We start from the raw sequence: 26,372 nt of genomic DNA on the forward strand, positions 1-26,372 counted from the left end.
GGAAAGTTCCAGCAATGTCCTATTCCTGAAATGTCCCCTGGACTCTTTTTTTACCCTTTTGTCTGATGATGAGTTACATCCAAAAAGCCAAACAACACAAGTCCAAAATCATTCACCACCCCCGCAACTCATGTGCACTAACCCCAACCCTAATGCTATACATTACTAAAAACTCTTTCCCTGACAGTACCACATATCAAGGCAAAGGGACACATAACTCACAAACATCAAACTTGCTCAACTCTAAATTTATACTTTCACTTCATTTCACCTTAACTCTTGAACACTCCCACATACACACTACCCGCAATAAGTGAATCTTGCACATTCTCACAAACATCCCCTTTTCAGTCAAACATTAAATTTTCCTGCTCACTCCTACATGCCTACAGTGTTACAAAGCTTGAATTCAACCAAATGCGATTCACTCAACTATGTAGTCAAGTGTTTATGCAGTGGCTCAGTTTTTGTCTATCATTTATGTGTCACTCGTTTGTGTTTTCAGCCAAATTAATTGTAATTCTCTCTCTGTCGCTCTTTCTCTCTCTGTATATATATATATGGTTCTACCTGACATTAACTCACTTAACCCCCCTAACCCTAACTCACTAGTCAGGTAGAACCATATATATATATATATATATATATATATATATATATATATATATATATATATATATATACATAATATATATATATATATATATATATATATATATATATATAATATATATATATATATATATATATATATATATATATATACACACACACACACACACACACACACACACACACATATACTATATATATATTCGGCTCATGCAATAACCTTGAAACAAAATTAAACAGAAAAGATCTTTTATTGCAGGGGGCAAGCCTAAAAAAGGTCTATAACATTCCAGACTGGGTATTTAGAAGGATAAACTCCAGGAACACAAAGGTTATTTTACCCCTCTGCTAGGCTTAGTCATGCCCTAGCAGGAGTACTGTGCTCAGCTCTGGTGCCCATAAAGGGATATGGATATCAGGTAAGTCAAGAAGATATACAGAAAGTGTGCCAAGGTAATAAAGTAAATGGATGAAAAGGGCAGTGAGTAGAGGTTAAGGGAACTAAATCTGTTTTCATTCTAGGATGTAAGAAAGCTGATACATGATTTGGGTATGTATTACACTTAGGGGACAGTGTGGTGCCATGCAACTCAAAAGGAAAGATGGAAAGAGGAGAAGGGATATGCCTAGCAAATTTAAAGTTACAAATTTCAACATAGATATTTGAAAAGACTTTAGCGTTGGAAGATTAGAGGATAAATTGGACTGTTTACTTAACCAGATAGTATCCTGCTAGACCTCAGAGTCCTGCAGGATGGCTTGGGTTGGGCGGGGTGGCAGGCTAGGAGAAGAGGCCTAGAAACAGTCAAATGAAAGATGCACAGGTAGGGAATACTTGATAATTTGTCCTTCTCTGTAGTCACAATTGTGCAATGTAATGTCACATAAATTCAGCATCTTAATATTATCTAAGAAAACAGACTTGTCTTGCTGCTCTTATCTCATTGTAATCTTTACTACTTGTTTATAGGAACATTGCCAAATGACAGTGACTTGGACTCTGGCATTTCTTTGCAGGAATCTGAAGGATCAAGGTAAGGAACAGAAGAGAAAATATACATCCCTCCCCATTAAAATAGCTGGTTCTGAATCAAATCCAGTTTATAGCGATGACTCAAAGCTGTTAGTGGTCTGTTGTATATTTCAGATTGCAAAAAAGCAATGTGTGGATTGTATGCTAAGAAGTGGTAAAAACACTGACAGTTTTTTATCTGTATTGGAGTATAGATTTTATGTGATTCATCCCAGTAACATAGAGTACTTTGAATCTGAAGCTAAGAAGTATGATTTCTAGAACTGTTTATTATTACAGATATGGAATTGTTCATGCAGCTTATTATGCTTAAGAATTAACTCATTAAGTCATACTGAAGCCTTCAGGCATTTCTCAAGGATCAGATGAGTGAGTTCTGTAGACCTCTACTATTGTTTCTTTATAGGTATATTAATAATTACAAAACTGTGCTAACTACAAGGTTTTGAAAGATTCAGCATACATGATGAGCATCACAAATGTCAGTGATCCTTGATTGTCTAAATTAGAACATCTATACAGTCACCAAGTAAATATTATGTGTATAATTATGCAAATGGTCATTACTTTCATGTTTCTGTAAGTATCTCACCAAGCATGGAATATGGACAGAATTCAGTGAGGGCACATAAAAGGAAACAACTGGTTGAGGGTTGGGAGGGTGGCCTAATGGTTAAGATGTTTGCCTTACAAACACAAGGTACAGGGTTTGAGTCTTACAAGGAATAATTGGCTAGGCTTAAAATGGCTCACAATAGCAGTTAACCTAGTACTAATCTATGAACCTATGAACAAATGCTGCATCTGTGTAGCTTGAATGGCTATCACTGTAAGTTGTTTACTAAACATTACAGAAATGATCATTTGCTTGTTTATTATGACTTACATAATCCTGTTTCAGGCTTTGAATATAATGAGTGATGCCACTGTGAAGGTGAGTTTGTGCTGAACAATTCTACTGTTTATACTTTCATAGAATGGTTATGCCTCTAGAGATATGAATGTTTTGTGACTTAAAAATCATGTTCTAGGTTTAATTTAATGAATGCTTCTATCGTGAAGTTGAGTTTGTGTGGAACAATTTTGCTTTTATACTTTAGTCGAACAGTTATGGTTCTAGGGATATGAGTACTTGTTTGTAATGTAAATTCATAACTATTTTGAGAAAAGGCTCACCATATAATGACTGGAAGTTAAAATGAAACCTTATAGAGCTCTGTCGGATTCAAAGGGTTTCCGGCATTTAGGTCACGAGACATTTCCCCGCATGCTAAAACTGTGAAACCAGAAGCCCACAGCACCACTTTGCTGTAGAGCTGTACAGACAAAAAGCACAATTGCTATGGCGTTAAATGCCCACGAGACACACGGCACATCACAACGATCCCTAAGGACAGCTACCTGGCTGTATTCTAACAATAGAGAAATCCTTGCTATAGTTGTTATCATTGTGCTATAGGTTTGTTTACAAAACAATGATAACACTTCCAGCAAGGCTGTTTCTGTTGTTAGAATACAGTTAGGTAGCTGTCCTTAGGGATCGTTGCAATGTGCTGTGTGTCTCATCAGTGTTTAATGTCATAGTGATTATGATTTTTGTCCATTATGCTCTACGGTGAAGCAGTGCTGCGGGCTTCTGATTTCAGAGTTGTAGCTCGCTGGGAAATGTCTCGTGACCTAAATGCTGGAACCCAGATTCAAAGAGTTAATATAATGTCATTGGTTTTTAAATAAAACATTTTAGTATATGTTTTATATGAATAACTGTGGTATATGAACAAACATTTTATTCATATATCTGACATAGACACTTGAAGTCCTAGACAACATTTTATTTAGCTGATGAATGGAGGTTTACATAGATTCTAGGTAAAACCAAGGTTATACCATTAAAGCAATTTCCCCAGCATATGTTTTCCCCCCAAATAAAATCACCTCCACTCACTTATGCAGAGCTAACAACATTTTATCCTTGGCAGTAAAAATGAATGCAGTGATGATTCAATTAAGAAAAATCATTTCCTTAATGCCAAGTGATGTTTGTACAAACCAGTTCCTCTTTTCATGGCTGAGATGAAGAATATCTGGGATGATGCCAAACAGTTGCAATCTTATGTTGTTATTTTTTTTTGTCTTTTGGCTTTTCCCAGTAAGTGGTCGCCACAGCGATACTCCGGTCCGCTAATGATTGGCAGTAGATTTTTACGAAACGCCGAGGTGTCAGCTCGATGCCCAACCTTCAACGAAGGCACGCCCATTTACACACGCATGTCTTTTGAACGCTACCCAACCGTGGGGAGGGCATGCAGACTCCACACAGAAGGCACTCCCAGGCCCAGCCGAGAATCGAACGGGAGAACCTCTTGCTGTGAGGTAACAATGCTACCGTCATACCAAAGCTAGTAACCCAGCACCCAAAATCCTAAATTCTGTTCATTACTCGGCTGCCACCCTACAGGATCAATAAATGCTGATAGTCCACATCTGCCTCCTCACAACTTCAACAATTTGTAGAGCCTGTTGTCCTATTTTAGACAAGTTTCAGTGGTGACTGCTGCTACCGTGACACAGCTTTAGTTGACTAGCAGCCAAGGAAGGCACCATGTCTATAAAAGTGTCTTTTCTTCTTTTCCTTCATCTGGTCATTTCCTCACTTTAGCTTCGCTAACTGTTTCTGTGTGCATCTGTCTGTACCCCAGGTTCTCTTCAGGGAAGTAGTTCAGAGCTGTCCTTCACACCAAGAGAACTAAGCCATTACCTAACTGTCCTTTTTCTCCTTTCAGCCTTGGACGTGCAACCTGCTCATCTGTGGGGGTAGAGGGCGAGCTGTTCAAACTCATGCCTTAACTGTAGTCTAATTGTAGCTGTCTTTGGAAATCTTTGTTAGGTAACCCATACCTGTTACACAGATATATGAAGGTATCTAATCCTTTAGAATCTGCATCCCAGAGATCTGGTACTTCTTTCATCCCTTTGCTGATCCTCCTTGAGCAGATGATTGAAACCCTCCTCACAGCCATCAAACAAATAGAATTCCAAATCAGTGTTCTTACCTATTTTTATAGGATCAAAGGTAAGTACTAGACCAGCTGCCCTTGTAGGCCATTTTTAGTCTAGCCAATTACCCTTTTTGTGCTCAAATTAACCTATCCCGTTTGCTTATAGAATGGCCTTACCCATCCCATTGTCGATAATTATATAGTACCCCAATGGAAATAAATGGGATCATGCCATAGATGATTTGAAGGGACCCATGCATGGGGTAAAACATTTAGGAGATGCCAAAGTCCATTGGTATTACAGGGGCAGTCCTTGGGTAAATTTTATGTTTCTTATCCATAGATCTAAGTTGTGCTTGAACATGGACAGGTTTGAAGTTTGTTCTGTGTGGTTGGGGAATCCATTCCAGAGCAACAGTATCCTCTGCGAGATATATCTGTCCCTACAAACTGTTCTGTTTATGTTGCAGAAGAGGTTTAGATCTCCAGACCAAGCATTTCTGATACCATTTGACTTGCCGATGTGTGCAAAATCCATCAGTATTGAGTCAGAAGATACCTTGTATGCCAGACACAAGTCGGTTCTTAGCAGTCTGTAGGATACTGAGTATAGTGAAAGGGCTTGGAGTTGGTCCATGTAAGACATGCTGTTTAAGCCTTGTATTCTTTTAGTAAGGTATCTTGTTCATGCAAATTCTCAGCATACCACCCAGCTTGCACACATTGACCTGCCCTATCCCAACAAACAAATTCTTCCCTTCTCCTCCAGCATTTCCTAACCTTTTGTTAAATGATCATGAGGCTTTATTCAAGAGATTAGTCAGAGCACTAGCTGGCACCACTGCGACAGTACTATATCCAAGTCACCTTAACACTTACAAAGGGTATTTATTTATGTATTTATTTACTTTGCTGTTGTTGACTGGGATAATCCCATTAGATAAGGCCTATGTTCAGGGGAGACCTGAAGTAGTATTCATACTGACAAGGGGTAATTTGGCCAGGATATCACTGAAATTCTCCTATTCTTTTCGCAAGTAATAGTAGGAATGTGTTCCATTGATTGAGAAGGGAGTTTACAATTAAAAATCATGCCTATTAAATTGACACTGTGAAGGATGCAAAATATAAAAACAATTTTTATTTACAGGGAGCAAGTCCCCTTACACATTTTGACATTTGGTCAAGTTTTACAGCCTAAAAACTAAATATATAGAGAAGCAAAAAATATAGAACAGAGAACCAGTGATGCAGTGGAGACAGACGTAATGAATAATGTTTTAATAATGTTCTCATGGACTGACATTTTGAAAGGTGCTGCAAAACAGAGAGGGGCTCAGACTGGGGTTTTGCAGAAAAATATAATTTTTCTGCATTATAAAAAATGAGAATATATATACATGTATGTATGTATGGGTTCCCTTCAGATCATGAAAACCCCATATAATCAAAGACCAAATTGTCGAGATGACAATATCAAAAACCCATTTCAGCAAACCACCTACATATGAAGATCTTCCCAGAGTAAGTAACCTGTTGGATAACAAGGTGAACTCTGCCCTTTTCCCAACTGTAGTGCACTCTCGGAGTTGGTATATTTAGTTTTTTATATATATATATATATATATATATATATATATATATATATATATGTGTGTGTGTGTGTGTGTGTGTATATATATATATATATATATATATATATATATATATATATATGTGTGTGTGTGTGTGTGTGTGTGTGTGTGTATGTGTATGTGTATATATATATATATATATATATATATATATATATATATATATATATCTATATCTATGGATCTACTTCAGTAGATTGAACATATTACAAGTTCGAACCACATATGGCCGAGACCATATGTTCGAACTTGTAATAGTTTGAACACTGAAGTAAAAAAAAAGAAAAAACAACAAAAAACAAAATTAAACGTCTGTTGCGGGTGCTGAAAAGAACACTTCTGGCTGACATCAAAGATTGAAACAGTACTAGTTTCATGAACTTTAATTTTACTTTGACTTAGGAATGGGGTCCATTCCTATTATGGTATTAGAAACCCAAAAGACTTGGAGAAATTAAAAAGAAAACAATACTAATTTCATGAATTTAAAGCATACTTTGACTTAGGAATGGGGTCCATTCCTGTCATGGTGTTAGAAACCCAAAAGATTTGGATAAATTAAAAAAGAGAGAAGTAGGTTAAAAAAATAAAGAAGATAGCTGGGTGCATATGACCCAGGATAAAAAAGTGCCCAATCCTGGTAAGTGCACTGGTACCAGGGCTGGAAAAAAATGACAGTGTAGAATCCTAAAGACACAGAAATATTACTACAATGGTGCTAGGCTAGGCCCAGTGGAAGGATGGTATCCCTGTTGTAGACGGAAGTAGCAGTCCCCAAAAATCACAAAAACTGATAGGCCAAAAAAGAGCCATACAGATGACAGAGTGGACTACTGAGGATAAGAAAGAAATTATATATTGTTACTATTATGCAAGAAGCCCAGAATTTCCAGACAAAATATATATGAAAAGATTTTAAGAGAGACATTAGAGGAAAGAAAAATACTTCCACAAGAAAAACTGTCAGAAGCTTCAAATAAAAATTTATGTTCATTAATACAACAGATGCATGAAAAACACTATATAGACCAAGAAACCTTGTGCTGTTTGGAAAAAGAAGCAACTGAGTAAGTGTGAAATTTTAGAGATGTTTGAAGGATATAAAAAAGAAATATGGACATGGGTAAGAGAGAGATCTGATATGGTGCAATATTTATGCAAAGGAGAAAGTCAAATTTATCAACACAAAAAAGACAGCCTCAAAGATATTCAAAAAGAAATACAGGCAAAGGCATCCAGCTATGGAAAATTTCACAATAAAAAAAAAGATTACAAAGAGGAAATGTAGAACAGGAGATTAGTCGAATAGAAGTTAAAAAGTAGAAGCTGAGGTTATGGAATATTTGCGAAGTGAAGGATTCAGTATAGAAGGTCTCACACAGGTTATATCACAGCATGATGGAACAACTAGTCCCCAAAGTAAGGAGAAACAAGAGGAGCAGGAGACATCTGAAGAAAAATATGGACATGGGAAAGAAAAAGAGATTTAATATGGTGCAATATTTATGCAAAGGAGAAAGCAAAATTAATCAATGCAAAAAGAGCAGCACCAAAGATATTTGAAGAGAAATACAGGCAAAGACATCTGGATAGGGAAAATTTTACAATACAAAAATAAGGAAACAAAGAGGAAAAGTAGAAAAGAGGATTAATAATGGAGAAGTTAAGGAAGTAGAAACTGAGGTTATCGATTACCTGCAAAGTGAAAGATTAACTGTAGAAAATTTAACTCAGATAACAACACAACAAGATAGAGCAATGGATACCCACATTAAGGAGAAACCAGTGGAGCAGGAAGCATTTAATCAGTTTATATATTAAGATACTTTGGAGCCTCCCATAGGAAACCAGTACAAACATTCAGTTAGAGCTATACAGCAAGGGAAAGAACAGGAAACTGGGGCAACTCTGACACGGTCAATGTCATGGAGTGGTAGGCCAGTGAGTTCCCATATGAAAGAGCAACAGGTAACATAGGGTGAAACTGAAGAGAAAGTGGCACAGGAAGATGCTCTGAAACTTTCTATAGAATGCCCGCAGGAAATGGAGAAGAAAGAATGTGCCCTTGGTTTAGAAGAAAATGATTTAAGAGAAGAGTTGCTTGATTTAATATAGATGGGTATGGTAGACATATTAAAATCAATGAAAGAAATAGACTGCAGAAGGTCAATAAAACCTACAAACTCAGAAGATGATAAAACAAATGAACACAGTAATTAGGACTGTCCATTCAGATTCATTCAATATGACAGAAGTAAATAGAATACATTACTGTGCAGCCAAATTAATAACAAAGTCCTACCACAAGAACACAAGGTAGTAAGGGAAAGGATGGGGAGAAATCAAATGCCATCGTGGAAGTATCAAAGAAAACTATAAAGCAATTAAGACAAAAAGTGTCACTGTTAGAAGAGTGTAGAAGAGGGAACAGATCAACAAAAATACTCAGAAAGACAGACGTGATAAAAGCAATGCAGAGTATTATAACAGATCAGGATTTATTGTGCACTATTGCAAATAATAAACTAAAAATAATCTGCACAGGGAGAAAAACTTAGAAGATACATAAATAAATATAAATGAAAAGTACAAAATAAGCAATTTATTGATGACCCAAAAAGTTTTATAGAGAATTGGGAAACAATGTAAAAGGAATTGAAAGACCACCAAAAAAAGAATAAATAAATACATTTTGGAGAAATATTTATGAAGATCCTATGGAAAATAGCAAAGATGCTAAATGGATAAAAGTAAAAGAAAGAATAAGAACTTCAAATGTACAGGATATGAAGTGGGATGAAATAATGTCCAGAGAGATTGAAACAAAGTTAAGAAAAGCCTCTAATTGGAAAACCCCAGGCCCAGATGCAGTGTCTAACTTCTGGCTAAAAGTATTAACATCCTTGCATGAAGATTTAGCCATGAATAATAAGTATTGATATGCACACCCCAAACAGACACCTTCCTAGCTAACAACAGGAAAAACAATGCTCCTACTTAACAGCGAACCTGTAAGCTACCCTAAAAACTATAGACCAATAACTTACCTTCCAATGACACATAAACTATACACTGGAATTAATGCTGACAGTTTATAGTCATTTAGAAGAAAACTCAATTATGGCAATAGAACAAAAGGATAATAAAAGAAAGTCATATGGAACAAAGGATCATTTGTTGTTAAACAAAGTCATAGTGGAGACAGACCTCCCAACCGTTCTGAATTACTCGGTTTTTACTGAGTTTTGGGGTCCAAATGAAGGGGTGCCACGATCCCCGAGTGGCACCCCTTCATTTCCGATTTTTTAAAAATGTTTGCGCTATCGGAGCTGACGTCATCACGTGCGCAATGACGTCAGCTCTGTCAGGCTACCAGCCAGTCGGAATTGAGCTCAAGGAGCTCACATCATCATTTCCGGCTGGCTGAATTGAATTGCAAGCTGGCGGGAATAGCAGAGGAACTTGTATGCGGCCAGGAAGCTGAAACAGCAGGAACGTGGGAATGGCAGAGGAAACGGCAGGAATGAGGAATACGGGAATGGCACAGGAAACGGCAGGAATGAGGAAAACGGGAATGGCAGAGGAATGGCAGGAATGAGGAACATGGGAATGGCAGAGGAACTTGTGTGCAGCCAGGAAGCTGAAACGGCAGAGCAGGGAATGTAAACTACTCAGGGTAAGCTGAAAGCTGAACTCGTTATTCAGTTAACATACTCGGGGTAAGCTGAACTCATTATTGTGTGTGTGTGTGTATTCAGTTAAGATACGTGTGTGTGTGTGTGTGTGTGTGTGTGTGTGTGTGTGTGTGTGTGTGTGTGTGTGTGTGTGTGTGTGAAAATATTGAATATAGACTTAAAAAGGTTTAAAAAAAAAAAACTTTCCCCAGATATTGTAGGGTTAAAAATAAACAAAACACTGGTTAAAACAACTTAATAATTATGTAAAACAGCTAAACTGATATAAACTGTTATATAACAGCACAGATAACAAGAAATCAAAACATTTAAAACAAGTAAAGATTTTTAAATGAACTGAAAAACATATAGGAAAGGAATTAAACATGTTCAGACACAGCTCTCTTATTGAGAGGTCTGGGATTATTTCAAACCAGCAGAAGTTTAAAAGTAGAGCAAAAGTTTTATAAAAGCACTTAGAACTCAGTCAGCAGCCAAATATACTTCTAACCTTCCTTAAAGCAATAAGAACTCATGGACTAGTCTGCCTTTCATTCCTCTAACATTAAAGAAACCAGGGTTTAATTTCAACAGGTAAAAAGGAAAACAAAGCTACTATTTACTGAGGTGACCGAATATAGGCTTAAAGAGCTTTAAAGCTTTATAATTATGTCATAGGGTCAAAATCAACAAAATGCCAATTAAAATGTCTTAATAATTTAAAACACAGTTAAAACAAAAAAAAAAAAACACTGTTAAAACCCATTTAAAACAGATAAGAAAGGAAACAGACTAAACATATACAGATTATTAAAAAAAATTAAAACATCACAAAGAATTGAAAATTCTTCAGTCACTTAGCTCTTTTGTTGATTGAGCTGGAATCAACTCAAATCAGTAGCAGTTTAACAGTAAAGTCAGACTTTAAGAAAGCACTTGGAACTCACCAGCCAACAGTAAAATAACTTCTAATCTGCCTCAAAACAATTTCAATGTCTGAACTAGTCTGCCTCTCACCCCTCTCTTATAGGTTCATAGGTTCATACTAGGCTATCTGCCCTAGGGCATTTATAAGCCTAGCCAGAATGTGTTTGGCTTTCGTCACGCATTTTAAATTTATTTTGCTATGCCCTTTTTCGAGGTTAGTATACTGTGCCTCTGTCTAACAGTGACACAGAAGTGATACCCGGGGTAAACCAACGATCTCCCATCCACTCATCAAGATTCCTCTTGAAGAGAGTCAATGAGGGACTCTGCCTAACCTGGACTGGGATTTTATTCCAGAGTGAAGGGAGCCTCTGGGTTATGAATCTGTCCCTCCAGCATGTCCTATTTATTTCAGTGCTGAGGTTCAAGTCTCTTGAGCGCGTAGCTCGACGGGATTTGGATTTTCTGAGGTGCAGCATGTCCATTAATTCCGGGTTGGACATGGCTTTATACGTCAGGCACAGATCGCCTCTGAACAGGCGGTATGCCACTGAGTAGAGCTGGAGTTTCTTTAACCGGGCAGCATATGGCATCTGTTTGAGCTCTTTGATCCTCTTGGTGAGGTACTTTTGGGGTCTTTCCAGTTGCTACAGGTGTCTGGTAAGGTACATCCCAAAAGGGGCATTGTACTCAATTATGGGCCTGATGAGGGATGAGTAAAGAGGCACGATGACCTCCTGATCTAGATGTGAATCCCTTCATGATTAGGTGGGCTATATAAAATGTTTTTCTAACCACTTTGGCCATGTGGTTGTCAAATGAGAGATTGCTATCAACTTGGGTCCCCAGGTCCCTAATTACTTCTTCTGTACTTAATGGATTACCACCTATGTGGTAATTTGTGGGCACTTTGTTTTTACCAAAGGGGATGACTATACACTTTTCGGCATTTAGCTTGAGGCCATGGCTCTGGCACCAGTTGTCTGTTTCTATGAGGCCCTTTTGGAGGATGCTTGTGTCGGCTGGAAAGTCGATTATGGCGCCCAGTTTGCAGTCATCTGCGAACTTGGTCAGCCACAGTCCTTCCGTGTTGGCCTGTACCTCCGAGAAATATATACCGAACAAGAGAGGTCCCAGGACTGAGCCTTGTGGGACACCACTTGTAACTGGTTGGAGTCTGACATGGCTCCAGCAATTCTAACCATGTGGGTTCTGTCCTTGAGCCAGTTTGCAATCCATCTAGTGACATAGGGGTTTATATTTAAGCTGGTGAGCTTATCTATAATGCCCGAGTGGGGTATTGTATTGAAGGCTTTTGTGAGGTCCAGGTAGGCTGTGTGGACCACCTTCCCCTCGTCAATGGCCTTGGTGACTGTTTCAAAGAAATCAACCAGGTTTAAGAGGCAGGATCTGCCCTTAACAAAGCCGAACTGGGTAGGATCCAGTGTCTGTAGGTCCCCAATATCTTTATTTATGAGGTCCATGATGATCCTTTCCATAGCTTTGCAGACCAAGCTAGTCAGGCTTATGGGGCGATAGTTTCCAGGATCCGTTGAGGCACCACCTTTATGGAGAGGGACCACTGTTGCTGTACGCCACTCTTTTGGCACATATCCTGTAGTAAGGCTGAGATCGAACAGTAGTTTTATGTTTGGGTTTAGCTCTTCTTGGAGTTCATGTAGGACGCAGCCCGGGACACCATCTGGACCCATTGATGCTGTGTTTTCTGCTTTAGAGAGGGCGGCTCTTACCTGAGCATCTGAGATGTCAGGGGGGCAGCACTCTGCTGGGATAGATATTTGCCCTTTTGGTGGGGAGGGGGGGGAGAAGTTTGCGCTGAACCTGTCAGCTAGGATGTTGGCAATGTCTGTGGGTTCAGTGTATTTTTTGTCATTTTGGACTAATTCTGAGCATATCTGGGAATTACCACCCAGGTTCCTAACATAACTAAAGAAAGCCTTGTGATTATCCTTAGTGTCCTGTGCAATTTTTCTATCGAAGCTGGCCTTAGACAATTTTATGAGTGCCCGTAGTTTTTTGCTAATACTGATCAGTGATGCCTTCCCTTTTTGGGATTTAGCTCTATCATTTAGTAGCTTCCTCCTTCTATTGTATAGTTTGTTTATGGCTGGGGTCCACCAGACAGGACGTCTGCCTTTGGAGGATTGGGTCTTGGTTTTATTTGGGATCGGATGATCCATGCATTCCTGAAGGTGTTCATAGAATGCGTTTATAAAGGATTCTGCGGTCTGGGCCATATTTTCCACAGGCCTGAGGGCTTTGAAGGATTCCACCTCGGTTTTGAGGAGTGTGAAATTTGCTTTAGAGAAGTTTTTCACTGTGGTTTTCTGGGCAGGGGGTGGGGTCGGGATGTGAATATCCAGTGAGATTAGTTTATGGTCTGATCTTACCAGTGAGGGATACACTTCTGGTCTGGAGCATAGAGTCCCCATGTTGGTGATGATCAGGTCCAGTATGTTTTCCCCTCTTGTGGGAGTGGTAACAAGTTGTTCCATAGCATTTGAGTTTATAAATTCTAGGAACCTTTGGGCTAGGGTGTTGGAGCTAGAGTAATGCTCCCAGTCTATGTTTGGGTAGTTAAACTCGCCCAATATAATGATGTTTGGAGAGACCTTCATATTTTCCAGTGTTCTCAGAAAGGCCGAGTGGGGTTCCTGGGTTTGGGAGGGTGGTCTGTAGCAGGCTATAAACTGGAAGGCAGTTTTACCCACTGTTAGTTGCACATGGATAGTCTCTGATGCTTCGTGCTTTGCCACCAACCTGGAGGTGTGGGTATCTTTGATGAATATCGATACTCCCCCTCCTTTTGTGGTTCGGTCCAAGTTTTGGGGTCGAAAAGCATGGTATGAGGTATAACCTGGTAGTGCTGGGGTGCTCTCGGGAGCCCTGAACCAGGTTTCTGTTACTGCACAGATATCGATGTTCTCCATGCTAAGGAGAGTTTCGAGTGTGTGCATCTTGAGGTTTAGACTTCTGGCATTGAGTAGCATTACTCTTAGTTTCTTATCCTTGTGATACCTATGGAGGTGGGTTTGTCTTTTGAGCCTTGCCTAAAAAAGGCACTATGGGAGTAGCAAGAGCCTTTGCCAATATCCGAAAGCCCAGGGGTGACAGGTGCAAGCCGTCCCTAGTGAAGCATCGTGGCTTGTCGAGCATATCATCCCAAGCTGACAGGCATTGGATCCCCTTTGAATGACACCAGTACTTAAGCCAATTGTTGAAATTGATCATCTTGTCTTCATATTGTGGCATCATTCTTGGTGAGGGTAAGATGCTACTCAAGGTCAGGGTCATACCGGCCTGGGCTACATGCTCAGAGATCTCTTTTATGTCTCTTTTCATGTAAATCAGGGTTTAATACTAACAGTTAGAACAAAAACATAGGAAAAATGCAGCTATTTACAAAAGTTACTAAATATAAGCTTAGAGAGTTTTAAACACTTTTCCAGATGTTGTGGTGTCAGAATTAGCACAATGATTACAGCATCTAAGTAAATATATAAAATAATGATATAAAACAACTAAACATATACTGACTGCCAATAATTAATTTAAACAGATAAGAAAAGAAAACAACTAAAGCATATACAGGCTTCCCCATATAATACACTTGGTGGCTAGAGGTATTCAAGCTCAAACCCTGTACCTTTGGTACAGGGTAAAAAGAGCCTACTATCCCTAGCCACCACCATTTCTGAGTAAGTTGAGAGCTATGATGAGAAGTGAGAACATTTTTTTTCTGCTAACAGTTGAAAGTTATGCTCTGAGCTTTGTCCAGATTTTTTTGTACTAAGAGATGAGAGAGCTATGATGAGAAGTAAGAACATTTTTTTTGTGCTAAGAGTTTAGAGCTATGATAAGTGAGAACACAATTTGTATTCCCCCACCCATTATTGTTTGTGTGCTAACAGTTCAGAGATATGGTGAGTGAGAAGTGAGAACTGAATTTGTATTCCCCCATTATTGGCTTTGTTGTTTGTCCATGTTTTTTGTGTTGAGGTTAAGAGCTATGTTGAGAAGTGAGAAATTAATTCACTAAATGATGGCTATTAAGTTTCAGTCTTCCTATTTTTCAGGTAGCTGCTGATTTGGCATAGTGATATGTTGTTCTGACTGTAGTGCATAGAGTCCTGGGTTCAAAACCTGCCAGTGAAATGCATGATGGTAACACAACATTTTATTCTAGCAACTTTACAAAATTATACAAGCAATGTTTAAAATGTGTCCCTGTTTTTTGACCTTTTGTCCCCCTCCCCCCCCAAAAAATGAAATTGAAAATAAGTGCGAGACGCTGTGCAAGATGCCTGTGGCTTACACTACTGTCATTCTATTTATAGTGTGGGTGTGGAAGCAGACTTTTATGATGGAAATGTTCTGAATTGGGCAGTTTTTTCATTATTGGTTCATGTGTTTTGTTTCATTACCTACAGTACAGATTACTGGTAAAATGTTCAAACAATAAATTTAAAATGTGCTCTAACGTGTGTTGTATTATACAAGGAATATAATTTAATAACGTCAGGAAGGTGTATCAAAGAACGCATGTATGTTTCTTGTTTTGTGTGCAAGGGGCCATTGATTTGAAAACAGCCCAAAGGTAATCTTTATCCACCACTGGCCAGATGCATTTTCTTTGGATGTGGTGTGGGTTTCAATGCTGTTTCAATGAATGTGAGTTTCAAGGGCAAAGAAGTTTTAATGTCAAGCCTATTTTCATTGTGAGACAGTATTGCTTTGTTTACCAGATGATGTCTTTTACTGTTTCTGCATTGTTGTGCTGTAAAATGTAAAAATAAAATCCAAATCATTGTAGAAGTAAAGCAATATGCATACATTAGTGTTTATGGTAAATGGGGAGAAATAGCCAGGTAACGGGACATTGGAATGGCTGCAGGGGGACTCTGGTGCCATGTTTTGGTTGTCTGTTCTTCAGTTTGCGTTTGAAAGTTGGTATCCCACAATTCCATTGGAGTGGGTGGGGTTACATAATTATGTATGCAAATTAGATGTTAATCAGCGTACAGATTTGTACCTATTTTTCATGGGCCTTGTCCAGATTTTTGATGTTTCCAGGTTGAGAAGTATGAGTGGAGAACTGTAAAAAGGGGAAGAATCAAAGCATGGCATGGATAGACTACAAAAAACATTTGACAGTATCCCAATGCATGGATAAAAGAGTGCTTAAAATTTATTAGATACACCTAAACTGATAAACTACATCACAGTGACCATTGAAACGGTAGCAAACCACTTTGCAGTTAAGCCATGATAAAGGACAAATTATTATTCCTGGGATAAAAATTCAAAGGAGGATATTCCAGGGTGACTCTCTGTCACCGATACTCTTTTGAATTACCTTTAACCCATTAAGCTGTTTGCTTAACAGATTAGATCATGGCTATAATTTGGCTCCCAACAAAGTGTAAAGACTTCTCATCTTCTCTTTGTAGAGGATTTAAAACTGTATAGCTCATCAGATGAGGAACTGAAAGCACAACTGCAAGTAGTCAAAACTTTTTCAGATGATATAAGAATGTCATTTGGTCTTGATAAATGTGCAAAAGCAACCTTTAAAGCAGGAAAGCACCAGGAAAACATCAGTTTGGGACAAGAATATGATATAAAAGAACTTGAGCAAGAGGAAGTGTATAAATATTTGGGAATTGATGAAGGATCAACAATAAAACATGAGCAAATGTAAATAAAACTCAGTAAGGAATATTTTAGAAGACAAATTAATCCTGAAAATACCATTGACATCTAGGAACAAAGTTCAAGCTATAAACAAATTTGCTCTTCCTGTCCTAACTTGCAGTTTTGGAATGAATGACTGACTGGCCACAAAAGGTGTTGGATAGATTAGACAGGAAAACAAGAAGGATGCTTCATGCTCATCAAATGATTTATAAAAATCAGTGCATACGAAGATTTTATAGTCCCCATTCCAAAGGAGGTATGAACCTCTTTGAAATTGATTACATGTATCGATCTGCAATTTTGGGACTGCATACATACCTGCTGACCTTACATGACCCAAACATAGTGAAAGTTTTGAAACATGAGGAGAATAAGTCTAAGATAACTTCCTTGCTTAGTCTAGCAGAAGCATATCAATGTTAAGCGGGAATGGAAATCAAACCAGAAGTAGATGAAAATCAAGCAGCAACTGAATTTGCCAAAAAACAAAAGAAAGAATATAAGGTGAAGGATCAGATGACAAGGCAAGAAATGTGGAAAATGCATAAATATAGTTGTAAATGTAGAAAACTCCTGGAACAACCTCATGCTGATAAGAATCGAATGCAAGAATGGTTAAGAAGAGGTGTATACAAACCAAAAGGTGAAAGGTTAATATTGGTGGCCCAAGATAGTGGACTACATACACCTCGGTTTACAAAGTCCATTGAACACGTGGGAGAAACAGACAAATGTAGGTTTTGTAAAACAGAATTGGAAACAGTTGCACAACTTGTTGCTGGTTGTGACATACTAATGGTAGAAGGAATGTATACGTAAAAGCATAATAATGTGGCAAGACTGTTGCACTGGGGATTGTGCAAACATTACAATATATTGAAGTAGCTGAAAAACACTGGAAACATGAACCACAAAGCATCATAGAAAAATGAAGAAGTCTATATCACATGGGATCATCCATTACCAACAGTTCAAAAGATAGATGTGAGAAAACCAGATATAGTGGTCCATGAAAAGAAGACAAAAGTAGCAGTCACCATTGAAATTGCTACACCCAGTGATTACAGAGTCTTGCACACAGAAAGACACAAAGTCATAAAATATCAGGATTTGCAGGCAGAAATGAGAGCTATGTGGAAGAAAGATACCCAGATAGTTCCAATAGTAGTAGGAGCAACAGGTTTTATAAAAAAATCGTCATATTTAGATATGTTACCGATACATGTAACTCCATACGAAGAAGTCATTACTGGGCACACTATGGTTGCTGTGAAGGAGGTATGGGCCTCCTCAAAATTCATTACATATATAGCTCTGCAGTCATAGGACTGCATACATATCTGCTGACCTCGTAAGACCCAAACATTTTTAAAACATGAGGAGAATAAGTCTAAACTGACTTCCCTGCTTAGTTTAGCAGAAGTATATATGTGTCAAGTGGGAATGAAAATCAAACTAGAAGTAGATAAAAATCAGGCAGCAACTGAATGTGCCAAAAACAAAAGAAAGAATATAATGTGAAGGATCAGATAAGAAAGCAAGAAATGTGGAAAATCCAAAAATATAGTTGCAAGTACAGAAAACTATTTGAATAACCTCATGTCAATCAGGACAGAATACAGGAATGGTTAAGGAGAGGTGAATTTAAACCAAAAGATGAAAGGTTAATATTGTTGGCCCAGGTTAGTGGACTAACAAAGTCCATTGAACATGTGGGACAAACACACAAATACAGGTTTTGTAAAACAGAATTGGGCACATTTGTACATCTTGTTGCTGGGTTTGATACACTAATGGCAGAAGGACTGCATACTGAAAGGCACAATAATGTGGCAAGAATTTTGCATTGGGGATTGTGCAAACATTATAATACTGAAATAGCTGAGAAACATTGTTAACATGAGTCTGAAAGCATTATGGAAAATGGTGTTTATATCACATGGGATCACCCACTGCCAACAGTTCAAAAAATAGATGTGAGAAAACCCGATATGGTAGTCCAAGAAAAAAAGACAAAAGTAGCATTGATCAGTGAAATTGCTACACCCAGTGACTACATTGTCTTACATACAGAAAGACACAAAAGTCATAAAATACAGGATTTACAGGCAGAAATGAGGACAATGTGGAAGCAGGATACCCAGACAGTTCCAGTACTAGTAGGAGCAGTCAGTCTTATAAAAAAAGAATTTAAACAAAACAGTGTAAGAAACTTCTCTGTGTGGAAGATTTTCAGTCCATATATCTCTAATCACTGTATATTAATCAGATCAGACAATAGTAGTAGAAGTAGCGAACTGAAACTCGTCTTAAGTCAAAAAAATTATAAAAAATATATAATTTGAAATATTGTACAGCATTACTAAGTATTCAAAAGTAATCCAAGCAAGGCAGGCAGTCTGTTTCCAGTCGAAAATGCTTTAAGCATACAGACAAGCGATTCAAGTAAAACAAAAATAGAGTAATAGTTTCCTCCCAAGCTTTCTAAATATATATATACTTTTTATCAGACAAGGGAGTGGTTTATTGTGCTGTAAAACAAAGTGTTATTGGTACACATGTTAAATTCACATCCCATCAGTGTGACATTCGAGCTGGTCCTGCCCTACTTAGTAGTTGTCATAATAATATAACCCTTATGTACTTTAAATAAAATTTATAATGATGTGGTACCTCTTATTTAACCAGATTAAGTAGATTATTAAGTCTGAGATTTTATCCAAGATAATATACTACATGGCTGGAAATATATCAACCTTAGTCCATCTGGCAATCAAAAAATATATATAAATGTATACATATACACTTTGCATGTAAAAAATCAATTGTAAAAAATCATATTCTATTTTCATAACCTATTGTTAACAAAGATCATTTTCGTCCTTTTATAATGATGTGGTACCTCTTATTTAACTAGATTATTAAGTAGATTAGTAGTTTCTTACATTGTTTTGTTTTTGGACCCACTATACTTGCTTAGTGGGTTGTTTGAGACTTCGGGGATACCACGGAGATTACTTGTATAAAAAAGAATTTACAATCGTACTTAGATATGTTACCGTTACATGTAACTCCTTATGAATTGCAGAAGGAGTCAGTTTTGGGCACATTGTGGGTGCTGCAAAGAGCACTTCTGGCTAACATCAAAGATTGAAACAATACTAATTTCACGAACTTTGATCATACTTTGACTTAGGAATGGGTTCCATTCCCATCATGATATTAGAACACAAAAGACTTATAGAAACACTCAGCAGTCTGCTCCTATAGTTATGAAAATTTTGGTTTTCTTTATGCATCATGTCACAAAAGGAGATACTGCCAGCACAGCTAGCTGGAATTTTGTAAATAATTATATGTCATTTGTGAATATGAACATGATTTATATAAGATGCTTGTGTTACAACTGTATTAGAACTTTATGTCATGTGTATGTCAAACTGGTTTGTACAGACGTGTGTTGAAAAGGTATTTTATAAAGTGCCTGTGCTTGAAATGTAACTACAATGTGCCCTGCTGGAAGAGAACAGAAGTATACATGCACTGTTGTTACTGTATAAATGTATATATTTTTAAAAGTGGGAACTGAAATACAGGAGGTTAACTTCAGTCTAGCAAATTTTAGGAAAATAGTAGAAATTAAATTACTTTATAGGATAGGCCGGAGTCATAGAGTCTATGCTGAGAAGCTTTCTGTATTGTCTTAAGAGTGAATTAATTACTAGTCTTGAATGCATGAAGGAATGCAATTGTTTTATGACTTCCATCATCTGCCAAAGATCTGGGGTCTATGTATTTTCACAGGTAAATGCTAAATACTGCCAGCTTCCAGCAGTAGGGGTTTTGCCAGGGAACTAGAGTCAGATGACAAGAAGTGATGTAATTCTGCAAGCTATCCCTGCAGTAATATTTGAGATATTAATTTGAGAAGTCTCTTAGTGAGACAGGGCATTCTAGATTCTGTCTTGGACCTGATAACAACTAGAAGTTCAATTCACCACATCTGCCTTGCTCTATTAGTAAATTCTTAGGTTACAGTAATTCTCTTAGATTCAGTCAGGAATATAGTAAAGCAGCTTAGTTTAGATATTTTTCTTTACTTATTTGAGACTGTCCTGCAATGCTGTTTTAAATATTTTCTGTGGTTTTGAACTCTGATGTCACTGTGAACATTTATTTTGTACTGTCTTGTTCTTTTATTATTTATTATTAAATATATTTAAACCTTTAATTGTAACTGATCTGTGTAGAGATATTTACGTTTTGAGAGTACTTGCATATTTATTTGTTGACACTGTGTGGGCCACTCCTAGTAGCCTTGCTCTTGGTCAAATATTAATATTACACAGTAAGATTGAATTCCCTTTGTTAAGGGCCTTAAAGTAGCTGATAAGGGGTGACTGCTGGCAGTAATAACTACCTTATCTTCTGGGTAGAAGGGGACATAGCTAGTAAACCTGTGTCAGAAATTCCCATGTGTGCGTGTGTGTGTGCATGTGTGCATGTGTGCGCGTGCGCGCGCGCGTGTGTGTGTGTGTGTGTGTGTGTGTGTGTGTGTGTGTGTGTGTGTGTGTGTGTGTGTGTGTGTGTGTAAATGAAACCTCTAAGAGTGTGTGTGTCAGCTACATGGGTAGGGACATGAAGCACTGGTTGGACATAGAGGGCGCTGGAGGTCTTGGCTTGGTCACTTGGCTGAGATCTCAACTCTATAGCTGTGCCAGTGGGGAGTCTTATTGGGGATCTGGAGAAAGTGGAAGAAACCAGCCCTGGACTGACTGTGGTCTCTGTGTGCTCATAAGGGAAATTGCACTTGCTGCAGAGATCTCCATCTGGAAATACTGTGTGCTTACTTGTTAACCTCTCAGTGTATGTCCCCCACTAGTGCCAGTGATGAGGATTGAGGCTCCTTGATTACTGGTCCAGTGGAGGGGCATCACACATCACGTGGAAGCCTTTTTTTCCCTGATTCAGCCACAGATGCATGACTTAGGTCAGTAAACATCGCTCAGTCCATGAACAACAGCAAGATGGATGACAAAGGTATGTATTGCCACATGTGTTTTTGAACTGGGAGTAGGGCAGGTTTGCTGAGCACACCTGCACAATATGTGACCATACAGAAGGGTGCTGCACATAAATTGTGACATTTTGCCACTTGACACGTCTGATGTATGAGCTGTGTATTAATATTCTGGTGCACAATGTTGTAATTAGGTTATTCATGCTACAAATGTATGTTTTCCTGCCTGATACGCAAAAAGGTATAACCCTGCTTCATTTGGGAAGATATCACCATTTTATTCACAGTTTAATAAATAATTATGCAAGACGATATACTTTAAGCTGTTTTCCAAAATACGTGCATGTCTGCATTTGCCTGAGAAGGTATACATTTTTAATTTTGACAGCTGTGCTCACACGTAGTAGGGTTGATCAAACAGTCAGCAGGTTTGTCAGGTATAATCTAACAGTGGTCCGTTTTGTTTGCTAGGGATTAGTTCTGTATACATCCTTTACAGCTGCATTTCACTGTATTTTTACATATAGAGACAATTTTACCAATTTCATCATAGAAATATGTGTTCACGCTTTTGCTAATGGCAGTGCACAGATATATAACTGTCTACAACCATTAGTTTTGTGGTTAGTTGTAGCTGAGGGGAAACTGTAAGGGTTAGCAATGTAGCTTAAACATTACCAGTAGTGGAAGAAGAGAGAAAAAATAATGAGGTAACTCTTACAAGGTACATGGAAGCTGGCCCCTTTCTCCAAAGAAACCAACGCAGCTGTGTTTTTGTTAGCTTTGTAACATGACTTGTTGACAGTATGGATGTTTTTTTCCAATGGTTATCTCACACAAGGATTCACTTCAGCCATGTCTACCATCCGGGCAGAAATACTTCTGGCAGTGTCCTGGTCAGCCAACATCCTGTGCTACAGTCCCCTTCCCTTCTGCCTGGTCTGACATTCACAGATTGTCAACTGTGATAATATCAAGCAACACATTTTAGTTGATTATTTTATAGGTTTAGCCTCTGTCATGAATTAATATGTTGTAATAACATACAAGGGTTGCCAGGGCCTGCATACTGTGGATATGTGCTTGTGTGAAAGAGGTACATTTACACTGTCTCTCAGACACCATTCACAATCAGTACTGCTATATTCCCAGTATTTATAAAGGGATCAGCATGTCCAGAGGACAACCAGGCAGGTAGATGCTGGACATTTTTTAACAATTCAGAAAATTAGATCCTGCTGTGAGCCCTTAGGTAGACTAGAGGGGGAGCAGACCAAAAATTTATAAAACCAACTGTCATAGTCCTTGCTGCAGGACTTCAGTGCTTTGGGGGAAAGCAGAACAGGACAATTTATGCTGGTGCCTCACAGATATGATTGGCCAGGCAAAAAAGAAAAGGGACATGGCAAACTAAAGTGGAGTGATCAGCCATAGGGCATGGCCCTCTAGGGTCTGCATGACTTTGTGTGATGAACAAATTCATTGTGTCTGTGTGTGTTGGTGATGCACTAGCATTATCCCCAGAGATGTTCTGGAAATTGGTGCTAGAAAGGCACAGCCCCTTCAGTGAATGATAGACCAGGTTAGTAGTCGTCATAATCATCAGCCCTCTTTTTCCCCATTTTCTACATGGGGTTAGGGTGTCTCATTAACTGTTGCCATCTCACACTATTCAATGCCACTCTTCTATTGTCTTCGACAGTCATGCCTGACTGTCGCAGGTCTTGTCTCACACAATCCACCCATTTCTTTGCTGGATGCCCTCATTTGCTATTGCCTTCTTCCTGTCTTTCCCAAATATTTTTTCACCAGATTATCCTCTGCCTTCCTGCACATGTGCCAGAACCACCATCATTTGTTCTCTTTGACCTTCTCTGCAATTGGAGCTACATGGGCTTCTGCTCTGATGTCCTCATTTCTTTGTCCCACAGTGTGCATCCTACCACCCAACTCTGGCGTTTCATGTCCATCACCTCTAACATTCTCAACTGTTCTGCCTTCACTTCCCAGGTTTTTATACCATACCATTGTACCACTGTTTTGTACATCTTACTTTTCAGCTTCTTTGGCATTCTTCTGTCACACACTATCCCTGTCACTCTGTGCCAGTTGGCTTCCGTCCCTCTGATTCTAGCTTTGATCTTCTCATTCAGACTTCCCTTTTTCTCAACCACCCCTGCTAGATACTTGAAGCTGTTAACCTGCTCCACTATTCTCCCTGCTATCTCAGTTCTCAGCTTCTTCTGATTCCATCATTTCCTTTTATTACCACTGCTTTATCTATACTTTCATTCCATAAGCCTTCAGTTTTGCATTCCATTTCCCTGTTATTTGCTGAAGTTCTTGTTTAGACTCTGCATGTAATGCCACATTGCCTGCATACAGAAACTTAGCTGACCTGTCCACTCCTGCCTATTTGCTAATGTAATTCATCTCCAGTATGAACAGCAGTGGGTTCAAAGCTGAACCCTGATGCACACCCACTCCCAATGAGAATCCCTCTGTGAGACCGAACACCATTCATACTTGAGTCATTGGGTCCTTGTACATAGCCTGCACTAATTCTATGTTTCTGGGAGTTAAAAAATCACTAGACTGCCCAAATCAGCTTTCTTGGGACCTTCTCATATGCTTTTTCCAAATCTATGAATGCCCATTTGGACTCTTTCCTCATCCCTAACTTCTTCTCCACTATCTGTCTCACTGCAAACTTTGGGTCAGTTGTGCTGCATCCTGATCTAAATCCAAACAACACTTCTCTCATCTTACTTTCTACTGCTTTGCATATTTGTTGATCAATCACCTCTCCAGAACTTCCATGCAGTGTGGCAGGAGGTTAATACCTCTATACTATGCCCTATCTGGGATGTACCTTTTTCTCCATACTGCTATGTGCACCATCTGCAGCCATTTCTCCCCTAACTCATACTCAATCATCTTGATCATATCTGCCATGACATCATCTAAGCCTGCTGCTTTCCTTCACATTGTTTTCCATAATGCAGTTCTTGCTTCTTCTAGGGTGGGTTTCTCTTCATTTTTCATTATAAGCTGTACCTCGGGCAGTACAGCTTCTATGTTTGTTTTTCATGCAGAAGCTGCTGAAAGGATTCCTTCCATCTGCCTTTGATGTCCTGTGGATTGGTGAGCAGGCTGTTGCTAGCATCCCTTCTGAAAGATGTCTGATGACTATTTTCTTTATCTGTCTGTCTTTGCCTTGCAACATGATAGCGTTTCTCTGTGCCAGTCACTTTCTATAGGCTAGTATAGTGCCTCCGATGCCTTTTTGTCTGTTATTGCAACAGCTCTCTTAACCTCTTTGATAGCCATCCAGTATTCCTTCTTAGCCTGATCCATATTTTCTATCTCCCACTTTTTCCTGCACTCCTTCTTTCTTTTGATGACTTCCTGTATTTCTGAATTTCACCACCAGCTTACCTTATGTAACTTATTTCCATACCTGTCTTAGCCACATATCTGTTCTGTAGTTTTCACACATGCTGTTTTGCGATGCTGCCATTCTTCTTCAGCTCCACCTATTTGCTCTTCTTCCTGAGCCACTAGTGATATGACTATTTCCTTGAACTCTTGTACTTTATCTCTAGTGAACTTCCACCTCTTCAGACTCATCCCTGTTGACATTAGAGCCTTCTCTGACCACTGCTTGCAAATGATTGTGGCAACTAAAGGTTTATGCTGTGGGCTGACTCTTTCAATGGGATGACTTTGCAGTTGCCGATTCTACCCTTCCTTAGTAGGAGGAAGTCTACCGGAGTTGCATGTTGGCTACTCTTGTATGTAATCTTGTGACTGTCTTACTTGCTAAACCATGTGCTGGCCACCATCAAGCCATTTGCAGACAGAAATCTAGAATGCCCCCCTCTTCTTTATTTCTGTTGTGTCATGTAGACCCAAGCAGTCCTCATGTCCCGTTCTGTCCATTCTGATATGTGCATTTTTTACACCACTGAGTGGCTGGCCCTAGCACAGCATGCTGTCTGTGATCCATGTTCTCCTAGGGTGAGAGACTAGTGATTGGAGCGGACTTTAATGGGCATGTTACTGAAGTGAACAGAGGGGATGAGGAAGTGATGGGTAGGTATGGTGTTAAGGAGAGGAATGCAGAAGGTCAGATGATTGTGGATTTTGCGAAAAGGATGGACATGTCTGTGGTGAATACGTATTTTAAGAAGAGGGAGGAGCATAGGGTGATGTACAAGAGTGGAGGAAGATGCACACAGGTGGATTATATCCTATGTAGGAGGGCCAGTCTGAAGGAGACTGGAGACTGTAAAGTGGTGGCAGGGGAAAGTGTAGTTAAGCAGCATAGAATGGTGGTCTGTAGGATGACGTTGGTGATCAAGAAGAGGAGGAGGAGCGTGAAAGCAGTGCCAAGGATTAAATGGTGGAAGTTAAAAAAGGGTGATTGTGAAGTGGAGTTTAGGGAAGAGTTAAGACAGGCACTGGGAGGCAGTGGAGACTTACCGAATAGCTGGGTAACTACAGCAGAACTAGTAAGGGAGACTGCTAGAAAGGTGCTTGGTGTGACATCTGGACAGAGGAAGGAGGACAAGGAGACCTGGTGGTGGAATGAGGAAGTACAGGAGAGTATACACAGGAAGAGGCTGGCGAAGAAGAAGTGGGATTGTCAAAGAGATGAAGAAAGTAGACATGAGTATAAGGAGATGAGGCGCATGGCAAAGAGAGAGCTGGCGAAAGCTAAGGATAAGGCATATGGAGAGTTGTATGAGAGAT

General features: G+C 38.9%; 1 protein-coding gene across 2 annotated transcripts in view; it reads left to right on the top strand.

Moving 5' to 3' along the window:
* The window catches only part of KIAA1614 (KIAA1614 ortholog), an 873,679-nt gene that overhangs the window by 232,311 nt on the left and 614,996 nt on the right, over positions 1 to 26,372 (top strand). For both annotated transcript variants that reach the window (XM_044085741.1, XM_044085742.1), the window contains exon 3: positions 1,583 to 1,646. In XM_044085741.1, coding sequence (XP_043941676.1) covers positions 1,583 to 1,646 — 64 coding nt within the window. The remainder of the gene's footprint in view (positions 1 to 1,582; positions 1,647 to 26,372) is intronic.

The sequence above is a fragment of the Protopterus annectens genome, chromosome 10.part0 (genome assembly GCF_019279795.1).
Source record: "Protopterus annectens isolate FY-2018-M chromosome 10.part0, PAN1.0, whole genome shotgun sequence".
Taxonomy (NCBI): Eukaryota; Metazoa; Chordata; order Ceratodontiformes; family Protopteridae; genus Protopterus; species Protopterus annectens.